Genomic DNA, 12,549 nt, shown 5'->3' with positions numbered 1-12,549 from the left:
AAGGGTCTCGCAATGAGTGCGAATTGAGTGATATGAGAGTGAATACGCACACAGGGAGCAGAAACTCGAGCACTGGCACAGCAAATATCTGTGAGAGAACTAATACGGTGAGTGCTGTACTTGGCCGCGTGCGGCAAAACCCGCTACGTCCTTCTCACACGAGCCCACACCCGTTGTGCCTTCGGCACAGGAAGCAACTTCACAAACTTAATAATTAACAATTGATAATCATAGCAGAATTTTGAAAATTTTGAAATAAATTACATTTTTGAGCAGTATTCAGGATTTTGACAAAAGTAAAGGTACAATCTACTACACAACATAAAAGTACATAATATGTAAATCAATCAGCAATAGAATCAGTCAGTCCTCTAAGTACTTCTGTATACACAACATTGGTTGTCTTTGTGCCTTCTTCATGCTCTGGGAAAATAGCAAACACTCTCTCTGGATGAGTGCAGCGAGACAAAGCCACATAAAGCTGTCCATGACTGAAGACAGGAGTACGCAAATCAAGGCCAACCCACTTGACACTCTGACCTTGAGCCTTGTTGATTGTCATGGAAAATGCAAGACGAACGGGGAATTGAAGCCGCTTGAGAGGAATGGGGTTTTCTTCAGAACTCGCCTCCAGAGTCATCCGAGGAATCAGCACGGTGTTCTGATCTTGATGCCGAGCTTCATCATTTCCATCCCTAAGAATGTGACACCTGAGGACGCGCGTGGTCCAAGACAGGAGGATCATGCGAGTTCCATTATAGAGTCCCTGTGAGGGGTCCAAGTTGCGCAAGAGCATCAGAGGAACACCTGCTTTGACCTCTAATCTGTGCAAAGGAAAGCCTGATGGGGTGAGGGTATGAAGGAACTCTGCGGGGATGTAGTCATAGTCTTTCTCAGTGACTGAGTCTGCACTGGTGAAGACTGCCTTTTCTCCAGGGAATAATTGAAGAATTGTGGTATTGATTTCATCCACATCGGTGTTCTTTGCGGAGAGGATGGTGCGATCGAGGAAGTAGGAATCATTCAAGGGAGGATGGTTAGGGAGCAGAATTTCAGAGTACAGGGCATTGATGAGAGACTGCACATTATTGTTGCCACAGCGTGCAATGGGGAGGGTCACTGTGCCATCTCCATCTGTGCCCTTACCAGCTCCGATCTCAAGGAGCACCTGTGCAAATCGATCGGAATCAGGATCTTGACCCAGACGCATATTTCTCTTGAGGTGGAAGATATGAACCTTGGGCCAGAGGCGAGATCTGCAAAAGGTAGCACCCACTATCTGCTCCCTGGATCCATGAGGCACCACCGGCAGTGTCTGTCTGAAGTCTCCTCCAAAGAGCACGGTTATTCCTCCAAAGTCAGCATCGACGTTCAGAAGATCGCGCAATGTGCGATCAAGGCATTCCAGGTTGTGACGGTGTAGCATAGGAATTTCGTCGCAGATGATTAGACAGGTGGCCTTGAGAAGCTCATGGACAACATCTCCTTTATTGATGTTACATGAGCTATCCTCATGAATGGGAATGGGGATCTTGAATCGCGAATGAGCTGTACGTCCGCCTGGCAGGAGGAGAGAAGCGATTCCAGAGGAAGCCACACATAGGACGATCTTGCCTTCAGCACGGATTTTTGAAGCGATGAGTTTGCAGAGATATGTCTTGCCACATCCACCTGCACTATGGACGAAGTATGTATGTCCAGGTCTTTGGTCATTACTGATGCATTGCATCATCAACCACTGCATCAAAGACCGCCCTCTGCTCTTCATTGAGAGAAGGAACTCCTCTATCCACTATTGCCTGAAGATCCTCCGGGTCATACTGGAGTTGCTCAGCAATCAGCTGGTTGCCCTCAATGGCCCCCCATCTTGCTGCCATTTGAGGTACTGGCATGTGAGGAATGGCTTCCAAAGACTTTCCATTTTTGCGAAGCACATTATCGATGAGATAGAGACCGTAGTCATGAATGTCATGTTCGGTAGGGTTGGGCATGTTATATGGATTGCGAGTGAGACGGGGGCGCAGATCATCACAGAGATTGTCCTTGAAGCGGTTCCAAAGCTCTTGAGGGCTTGTAGGGTTGCAGTGGAGGAGGATGATGGCGAAGAGATTACGCAGACCATATCCAGTGCGCATATGAGAGGCATCCTGCAAGCACTGGATCCATTCATTATCATCATCAAGCAGACCCCTTCGCTGACATGCATCCTTGAAAGTCTGGCAGACAACACCATCAACAGTACGGAGGTGTTCATAGGAGGTAGCTCCTTTGAAAAACAAAACATGGTAAGTTTGATTGATAGAAGTTGTTCCAGACATCATACCTTTTATCACAGTTAAAAGCAACCTCAGATAGAAGCGCTCTCCAGAGCCAGGTGCAGCAGCATACATTCTTCCAATTGCTGTTCCACACTGGCGTGTCTTCCAGGCATTCTTGGTCCACACGAATTTTGAGGGAAAGTCTTGGTAGAGGTGGTCATGGGCTCCAGCTGCCACCAAGTCGGCATTGGCATTGGCTTTGAACCATCCAGTGAGGCAAGTATCCTTGGCTGCTGCACGCTCAAGAACATCCTGAGCATCTTCTGCAGGGTCATAGACCACCATTTGTTCATTTGGGAGATGAACTGGCAAGCGGTAGACGGAGGGCCATTCATAATGCATGGAAAATTCAAAGATGCGCCATGCAGCCTCGTTCGAGCTGATATATCTGGAGTCAAGATAGGATTTGACCTCATCCACCGCTCCTCTCATCTCCAAAGTGGCGCGGTCGTTTCCTTTGTAGATGTACTTGTGGATATATTTGACAGACTTGATAGAAGCGCAGACTTCCAGGTTGATGTGGCAGTTGAATTCCACCAGCAGTTGTGGGGGGTGAGGAACAACATCTTTGTTGGTGAAGACATTGTCGTTCTTCTGGATGGTGCGGCCATTATCAGGTCTTGCATACTCTGGGTAGCCATCTTCCTTCATGGATGTCTGGGGACAGAATGACTTTGGAAAATGTTTTTTGCACCGCCCATTCTCCAAGCAACGCTGTGGAGTGCAAGGGCCATGAAGCATGTATTTTTCAACAGCCTCGTAGAGTTGGGGGTGAATGTTTCTATCAGGAATCTGGGCAGAGATGAATGAATCAATCTGTTCCACTGTGCGTATCTTGTCGTTTGGATCCAGGAAGATGAGGAGATGCATGTGAGGCAGACCACGTTTCTGATATTCAATGGTGTACACCAATCCTGCAACCTTTCCATAGTAGCCTTTGCGAACCTTCTTCAAGAGGGCCTGTTGCTTTTGATAGAACACTCGAGCCACCAAGTCTGGACGGTCCACAGCACTTTGGCCTGTATAAGTGATTGTCAGCAATGAAGTTATAAATAATGCGTTGAATATGAATTCTTACCTGGCAGGAGATTCTCGGTGATCTCAGGCCAACTCCCATTTGCAGTCATCGTTAGGAAGAGATCAGGCTTTTTGCAGGCACGGCAAATGGCCAAAGAGTCTTGAAGTAGCTGATGCATGTACCGAGGGCTCCCAGCATGAGAGGAGGGAAGAATGATGGAGTGACCTGTCTGAGCCAAATCATCCACACCATCATTGAGCACATTGTCTGTCAAGCCCCGGTAACAGTCTGCCCGGAGCCGCTTTTGGTTGTTCCGAATCCAGTTCAAGTTACCCTGCTCAATGGACGCCCATGCATCAACCACATACTGCTGGAAAAGTCTTCCACCACGAAAGATGTTGTTGTGGTCCATGCGAATGGGGCGAGGATGAAGGCGATAGGCATAATACAGCAGCTGGGTGACTTTTTTTGAGCGCGTGGCACGTTCACCCTCTCTAACATTGAGAGGGATATCAATATGCCAGCCCTCCTCGCCAGAAGGAAAGAGAAGGACATAGTGAAGAGTTGAATATGCATGGCTAAGCTGGTTCATGCGCTGAAGTTGACCTCCTTGAAGTCGCAAGACGATATCGCGTTTGTCAGACACCTCCTCAGATCCATCGCCAGGAATGATCACAGCAATTTCATCAGCAGTGGGAAGATTATATCTTCGACCATCTGAGCCCTCCTGGAAGTGAATGCGTACACGAACATCTGTGTGCTGCTCTGGAGGCTTCTCTCGCATGACTTGATAGGCCTGTTTATAAAGAGGAGCATAGGGATGGCTTCGATACAGCATGTCATGGAGTGCTCTGAGAATGCGACGATCAAGACCTTCATTTCCAGGTCGGTTGGCACGGATGTCGGTGGCTTCATCAGGATCATAGATATAAAGCTGTGCATATGATGGCTGACGACCTTCTGGAGGCATAAGACTGCCCATGAGGTGATGGAGGGATCCATGGATACGAAAAGCATTTGGGCCAGAGCCTTGAAGAGCATTGTCCTCGATATTGACGCCCACCGATGTAAATGCAAGAGAGCTGTTGTACTGACGAATCTTGGAGACAAATGTTCGGTCTGTATACGCCTGCTGCAGCTCGGGTGGCCATGCTGGAAAGGGTGGAAGGCTGACTTTGCCCTGCAAGCAGCACATGCCAAAGTGTGGATTTCGTAAAGAGGAGTCAGGAGAGTCTTTCACATGCAAAGTGCCTTGCATGGCAGTTGGGACACTCTACATCAAGGGGACCAAGAGTATGACGGGCAATAGGCTCTGCATATGGTCGACCTCCACCATGGATAGGAAGATTCTGAGCAGGTGCCTGGTTGGCATGCTCCTCATCTTCTGCCTCAGATCGTTGGCGATCTTCCTGCTGCCGATTTCTCCTTCTTTCCTCATCATCATCATGCTGTTCTTGAGATGCTGGATCATTATATTCATGTAGTGCTGCTTCTAGATGCTCTTCTGCCTGTTGACGTGCTCGCAGAAGATCCTGCTGACGATCTCTTCGGAGCTGCTGCTGGCGAAAAAATTCCAGATTGCCAAGATATACTTGCTGAGCTCTCTGCTGTTGCAAGTGAAAGGCCTCTTGATCTTCCTGGGCTTGTCTACGAATACGCTCAGCTTCTTGCTGCCGTAATAATTGCTCTTGAATCTGTTCCCGATGCAATGCCTCCTGTGCTTGTCTATGAAGCAATTCATTTCTAATCCTCTCGTTTTCTATTTCCTCTGCCTGTAAATGGTGTTGAAACTGAATATTGAATGGTTGATAATCTGGTTGAGGCAGTGCGGGTAATGGTGGTGCAGGGTTAGGAGCGAAGTAGTGGAGAGGATTTTCAAAGTTGTGAGGACCAACTGCACCCTCATAATGAATAGGGCCGTACATGGGAGGGGCAGGAGGAATTACAGGTTCATTAGGGATGTGAGGTTGCTGTGGCGGCTGCATCCCAGCTGCCATGAGCTCTGCCTGTGCCTGCTGTCTTATCTCATCTCTTTCCTGTTGCCGACGAAGATTACGTTGACGGCGTCTATCATTATGAGCTGCATTCATTTGCTCATTCAAGCGTGCATTATAATCAACCCGAGGAAGACGATGAGCATGAGCATGCTCCACATGTGCAATCGCATTTCGTGGCAAGCCGGGATACTGCCCAACTGGTAGAGGTTGATATGGAAAGTCAGGGGGAGGTTGCCATGCAAAAGGTTGTGGAACAGGCCCTGCTTGTGGCAAATTAGCTGGCATGAAATTTGGCTGTGGTACAGGAGGTAGAGGCCTGTCCTGAACAGCATGCCGACGATTGCGTCTACTGGGAGATGTCATTTGAAGTCGATTAAGTCTATCATGTTCGCGTTGGGAGTGTCGATCACGTTCTGGTGTTGTCTGTTGCAAATTTCTAAATGGTGCAAAGTGACATGCAGACATTAGCATCATGCACCTTATATGCATAGTCAGTGACTCACGGGACAGGTAGATTCTGATCCATGTTCACTATTTTTTATTTAAACAGTTGTTTGGCAAGTTCAAAATGAGTTGCCTGAACTCATTAATCAAGTCAGAATTGTTGCATGTTTCTATCATTGTTGTTGAATAAAAATGAAACCCACAAAAGGTGTATTACACTTTATTACACTTGGCTGCAGGGGAAGGCAATTTCACTCGAGAATGCAATTCAAAAGCAGCAGCCGAGTTGTGTAATCAATTGTGTAACCAAGGTTCTATTATTGCTTTTGCTAATCTCGATGCCAATTCCCCCATGGTAGGAAAGCTGTGTTGTTTGTCCGTGTTGTGCGCGGAGCGCAGTAGGCGTGGAGATTACTGTCCACTATATCGCGTTTGGAAGGAATTTTGAACTCTGTAGAATTTAGCCTCTCGAAATCTCAATCTCACTTTTTTGAAGTTTTTTTCTCAACTCAACCGTTATTAGCAAGCTCAAGCGAGAAAACCACGCAAAATTTCTAAATCGAGGTTAAGCGAGCTAAGCACAAACCATGTGGCCTTTAGCGAGCTACGCGTCTCCCACACACAGCCACAAAACAGGTCTCCCATTCTTTTATGATTACCCAATTGGGAAACCACGTGAGTTCTCTGTTTTCTTTTCGGATCGCCCCAAAGCAGTAGTGGCTGAGTACTACCGCCCAAAACATTACTCGATTAGGTAGTCTCATAATATCAATGTTTCCCAGCCTCCCCAAGCCTCCCCCTGCTCCCTCCTGTGTAGTAGGCTCATATAAATCATGTATATTAGCCATTATATACCTAATAGAACACACTTGACCGCTTTTATTTGCTACCAGCTACCATTAGGCAATCAGTTCTATTAAAACAATATAATTCGCATTTTTAATGATTTTATGTATCATCATACACTGTACATGGGCCTATATACTTATATTTATGCTATACACACTCTAGATGACATTTTAACACAGTCTTGTAGCTCCAGGAGGCTGATAGTTTGATTTCATAGGGATAGGGGACATATGAGAAGATCAGTGTTCTGGAGGGTTAATCAAACATATATTCGAGATCTGAGAGTTAGAACACATGCAATGCACATATAGGCAACCAGTTATACACTCCTGAGCAATCAGACACTAAGCTAAGAGTTGTGGAAGGAATGTAGAGGTGGGACATGCATGGGAAAGTATACAAAACATATGAAAAAGACATAAAAACATATCATAGCGTGCTACACAATGCCCCCCATGATCTAAAATATGTGTAGTATGATAGGGGGATATCAGAAATACTATTTTCAATGTTCTTGAAGTGTTACAGGTTGATTCTACAAGTATATATGTTGATTTGAGCTTTCTTGTCATAGTGCACACTATTGTAAGGATTCAATATCCTTTATGCCCCGACCGCGCTTCAAAATGAAGACGATTGAATCGCCACGCGTTCGAACTCGTCCATGTGACACACTGATGCGAAGAGCGTCACTCTTCGCATCCGAGTCACGCAGATACATTCCTTTACATCTCCTTTTCACTTTCTTTCGTTATCTCACCTTGTGCTCATGCTCCACGATCTCCTTGCTTCACCGAAGTATTTTCACCTCTCCATATGCTTCGTATTCTCATTCAGGTCTAGCCAAGTACTCGAAAACGTATATAAACCGCCCATGTACACTCATACCTATAGCAGAATCCTAGACGCTGATTCCCTGCTCCAAGCTCGATCGAAAAACATCATAGAAAGTCCTCGACATATACGTTTACTCTACTCGTCTCGTTCGCCGTTGTGCTCATCACTTATCTACTTCGTCTTGTTACATTTCCCCTTCGAACTCACAACTAGCCTTACACCATTCCCTACAGAAGCCTATATCAAATCTCGAGTTTTTAGTATCTAGGCATACAAGTGACCTTGTGTCACAATTGAAACATCGAAAATAGTATTTCTGATATCCCCCTATCATACTACACATATTTTAGATCATGGGGGGCATTGTGTAGCATGCTATGATATGTTTTTATGTCTTTTTCATATGTTTTGTATACTTTCCCATGCATGTCCCACCTCTACATTCCTTCCACAACTCTTAGCTTAGTGTCTGATTGCTCAGGAGTGTATAACTGGTTGCCTATATGTGCATTGCATGTGTTCTAACTCTCAGATCTCGAATATATGTTTGATTAACCCTCCAGAACACTGATCTTCTCATATATCCCCTATCCCTATGAAATCAAACCATCGACCTTCTGGAGCTATGAGACTGTGTTAAAATGTCATCTATAGTGTTTATAGCATATATATGAGTATATAGTCCCATGTACAGTGCATGATGATGCATAAAATCATTAAAAATGTGAATCATATTGTTTTAATAGAACTGATTGCCTAATGGTAGCTGATAGCAAATAAAAGCGGTCAAGTATGTTATATGAGGTATATAATGGCTAATATACATTATATATATGAGCCTACTACACAGGAGGGAGCAGGGGGAGGCTTGGGGAGGCTGGGAAACATTGATATTATGAGACTACTGTAATGGGGCGTTCCAGTGGGACATGCAGTAGATCAGATCAAGAAGGAGCAGGAGAAGCGGGGAGAGCAGAGTCAAGAGCAAGCGAGAGGTGGCAGAAGCCCAGAGGTGCCAGGGGTCACGACAGCAGACATACGTATAATATACAGTGTAGCAACAACGCAGAGAACCAGGTAACAACAACAGGTCTTTCTCCTCTTTGAGACCGCAGTGCTGGCCGGTCCATCTGGTGATGAGAGTGGGGCAGCGACCCAGAACCCAAACATAGGCACAACAAGCTCAGGACAAATCAACGTGAACAACTGCACAAGACTTCGGGGACTCACTCATACGGGAGAAACTTGGAGCAGAAACTCAATTCCATCTCCTACTCAGCTCACCTTCTTCCCAATATTTTCAGAGAACCAGCCACCGGTTACCCCTCATCATCACATCGTCTCACTCCTGCCTTACTTAGAACGGCAAAGGTCGCCATCAGACTCAGAAGGAACCAGAAGCCCCACATACACATTCTACCCAGACCAACCTTCTCCAAGTCGAAACAAGGGACCAATCAAACAACTCACCTTTGCGCTGCGAGCAGCCCACTTCATGCCCAAACGAGACGAAAGCACACCATCTTCTCCTACCACAGCATCATCACTTACCACCACCAGACCAACCCCTACACCATACACCACCAACGTAGCACTACCAGTCATGTCTAGCCGTGAACAACCATGGGCAGTCACACTCTTCCGAGGAGATTATGGAGACAGAGAAGAACCAACGGAATGGTTCGTGCAGTTTGAATTGTCACTGCCAGAATCCTGGACAGATACGCAGAAAATAGACCACTTTATAATGCAGCTAGTGCCGGGACAGATGGCAGAAGAGTGGTATCAGAGCCTCAAATCCTTGCAAACCAACACATTCACAATTCTCAAGAGCACATTTAGGAAACGCTGGCCGCCCCCGAAGCAACCCAAATATTCTCACGCACAGCAGAAAGAATGAGTCATGGCAGAAGTACTAGATGAGAATGATATTGGGCTATGGACGGCAGGGAACTACAGGCATGTAGTTTGGGCAACCAAGGTATCACGCCTAGCACTGGGCATGGGAGACATGGAAGGTATCCCAAACCTGCTGAAAGACCACCTTAAGGGCAACTACGCTGATTGGGACGAGTTTGTGGAAGACATGCAGAGCATATCGAGTGTCAAACTCAAGAGAGGCTGAGAGGACTTGAATAAGGAATGGGCGCGGGATGAGGACATCGTGAGACTGAAAGCACAACCATCATTAGCTTCCCTACAGTACAAACTATCGCAAATGTCCACAAATAGTCAACACCCCAGCCCACCAGCATATCCAACCGCATCACACATACCAGCATTTTCCACTCAATCAACAACCCAACCGAGCATCATAGGTGGCATGTATCCCACTCCAAACTCAACTGCGCCAACACCGGCACCAAGCAGCCTAGTCATGCCCACAGGGCTGACATGAGGAGGATTTGGGATGAGAGGAACAACCTTCATGCACATGCAGCTTACAAGAGCGCAGATCATGGAGAAGTTAGCCATAATGCCCCAATGAGGCAATACTGAAACAGGGGTACACCAGTATGAAGCGGATGTCGAATTATGGCATCGCAACCATGGTACGGAAGGATTCCCGACACTTGACAGGCCATATCCACTGTGTCCAGGCACTGCGCTCATCAGTTCAGGGGAATGCTACAACTGTGGCGTGGTCACGGACCCACCACACGTTAGCGCGCAATGTATCGCCCAGGAACACTTAAAACCGCATGAGGCCCGTTGGTGACAGCAGGTCGCGGGCCTACTTAGATGCACAGCCTCACCAATGAACCGACCCATATACTCCGCAGCCCCAGTTCAATATGTAGCCCCTACATCACACCCGTACTATGGCTCGTACGGAACAATGTTGGCAGCCCCGGTTTATGCAGTAGCACCGCAAGAGGAACATAGCGGTTAGGATGGGCAAGACACCTGGGTCATGCAGGAGCCAGGTTACGACTGGGTGTCGGAAAATTATGTGGGACTACTGCCGCTGACAGACCAACAGTAGTTCCCATAGCCCCCAGTCTGTTGGTTGACGTACCTTCTACTCAACCATCTAACCTCCCTCCTCGTTTCGGACCACAACTCATGCTACGAGCACAAGATACTACACACAATAACACTAGCTTTGTCCACATGCCCATCTCACCTTCCCTTACCCATGAAACTGACATACAATCAGCTTCTGCAACCCCTCCAGCAGAAGACATAGAACTGTTGTCTCTTAACTCACCCTTGCTTACCGCCCCAGTTGTACCCTCTTCTATATCGAGTAATCCCATTATCGACGTTTATTTGGTGGATACATCTGGCAAACCCACACGATCACGAACGAGTAACCCATTCTTAACAGTGCCACATTTGCACAGACCACAAGGCAAGAAAGCACGGTTTCTTGCCATTGTCGACAATGGGGCGATGATAAATGCTATAGACACAGCAGCTTACCAGCGAATTGCACGGCGCTTATCACCACTAAGTCCATCCACCAGAACCCTCCGCATGGCTGACGGATCTCTAGTCCCATCCACTGGTGTTTGGACAGGAACGTGCTTGTGGGGACCAATACAAATTCACACGAACTTTGAGGTATTCCCTAGTGGTGGGTCGTGGTGTATGCTTATTGGCAAGCTGCTATTAGAACAAGTGCATGCAGTGCACAATTACAGTACTGATGCTATCCTTTTGCCCTATGGAACATCCCACCATCTTATAACTAATCTCTCTACTTATCGTCCACTTCCAACCCCGTGTTTACCTACCGCCGTTCAATTTCCATCATCCTCAACATTTAAATTAGCCCCAAACATAGTACCTAATGAACCAAAGCCTCAAGTACATAATACCCCGCTGCTCCTAGAACCCTGTACTATAGAACCATCAACAGAACCCAAACCAGAGGCAACCACACCAGAGATCCTTTATGTGGACGTCCCAGAAGATAATAAGGCAATACTAGGTGAAGTACTGGACCTGTCACACCCAGCACTACCTGACGACATCTTCACCAAGTTGACATCGCGCGGACCGTTCTATCCACTGAGAGTAAATGCCATCATCAGTGCAGTTAGGTATGGTCCACACCTCAACAAGGAGCAACTACAGAAATTGCGTGAATTGGTAGCAGAATTTGCTGACATGTTTGCACTGTCCATCCGAGAGGTAAAACCGGTAGACTTCATCAAATTCCACCTGCAGATACCTCAAAACGCAACCTTCTAAAAGAAGGTACACCAATGACCTTTAATGAAACCTCAGCGTGAATACCTATTCCCAGTCCTAGACGATATGAGATGCACAGGTATTACACGCTTCATTTCGTCGGATGAAGTGAAAGTGGTAGCTTCGACAGTCTTAGTACAAAAAGCTCACTCAGGGACAAGTCTGTCATTAGAGGACATCCGCCAAATTGTGGATCAACAGTGTATCGCGCTCGGTGAGCCCCCAAGTCATAATGATGGTATGAGCTCAGCACCCGTTGTCAGTCCAGAACCGGTAGATCCAACCAAGGTCAAATGGAGGATATGTCAAAATTTTAACGACGTTAATAAAGTATCGGATGTTGCAGCTACTCCTCAGGGGGACATCGCAGCAAAGCAGCAACGCCTAGCAGGACATAAGTTTATTTGCATACTGGACTTTGCAGCAGGCTTTTACACGATTCCTGTGGAAGAAGAAAGCCAACCATTTCTGTGCTTCTACACAGAAGGACGAGGTTATGAAGCTTACCGACACATGCCTATGGGAATACACGGTGCACCATCATGTTTCAATGACCTTGCAGTGCAAGCGCTGCATGACATAATGATGGAACTGCTCCTCGAGCTGTATGTGGATGATGGGGCCATGGCAGGCAATAGTTTCGAAGAATTATTGAAGCGCTTGCGCCTCTTTCTAGTATGGTGCCGAGAATGAGGCCTATCCATCTCACCAACCAAGACACAATGTTCATGGAAGAAGTTGTCTTCGGTGGATCGCGAGTTGGAAGGGAGGGTATACGCCCAGACATAGCAAAGATCGTGGCAGTAGCAGATTGGCCTGTACCAGCAAATCTGTTAGAACTGATGTGCTTTTTGGGTCTCACAGGATACTTTAGAGCCCTCATCAA

The 12,549-nt window shown here is 46.8% G+C and overlaps 3 protein-coding genes across 3 annotated transcripts; all 3 read left to right on the top strand.

The window, feature by feature from the left end:
- Positions 1 to 8,166: 8,166 nt before the first annotated feature.
- Positions 8,167 to 9,363, top strand: EDB91DRAFT_1086968 (uncharacterized protein; the record flags this gene model as incomplete). Its single annotated transcript, XM_041316153.1, has 4 exons — positions 8,167 to 8,187; positions 8,230 to 8,257; positions 8,387 to 8,503; positions 8,579 to 9,363. 4 exons carry the CDS (start codon positions 8,167 to 8,169, stop codon positions 9,361 to 9,363), a joined length of 951 nt encoding a protein of 316 aa, XP_041171133.1.
- Positions 9,364 to 10,775: 1,412 nt separating this feature from the next.
- On the top strand, positions 10,776 to 11,123 carry EDB91DRAFT_1009915 (uncharacterized protein; the record flags this gene model as incomplete). Its single annotated transcript, XM_041312397.1, has 1 exon — positions 10,776 to 11,123. A coding segment is annotated over one exon (348 nt), but the record flags the coding sequence as incomplete, so codon positions are not given.
- Positions 11,124 to 11,477: 354 nt separating this feature from the next.
- Positions 11,478 to 11,657, top strand: EDB91DRAFT_1006753 (uncharacterized protein; the record flags this gene model as incomplete). Its single annotated transcript, XM_041312329.1, has 1 exon — positions 11,478 to 11,657. A coding segment is annotated over one exon (180 nt), but the record flags the coding sequence as incomplete, so codon positions are not given.
- Between the last annotated feature and the right edge of the window lie 892 nt (positions 11,658 to 12,549).

This window comes from Suillus paluster (assembly GCF_016628075.1).
Source record: "Suillus paluster strain FC165 chromosome Unknown EDB91scaffold_111, whole genome shotgun sequence".
Lineage (NCBI taxonomy): Eukaryota > Fungi > Basidiomycota > Agaricomycetes > Boletales > Suillaceae > Suillus > Suillus paluster.
Note: the sequence above shows the minus strand (reverse complement) of the source record. Positions and strands in the feature narration are given on the sequence as shown.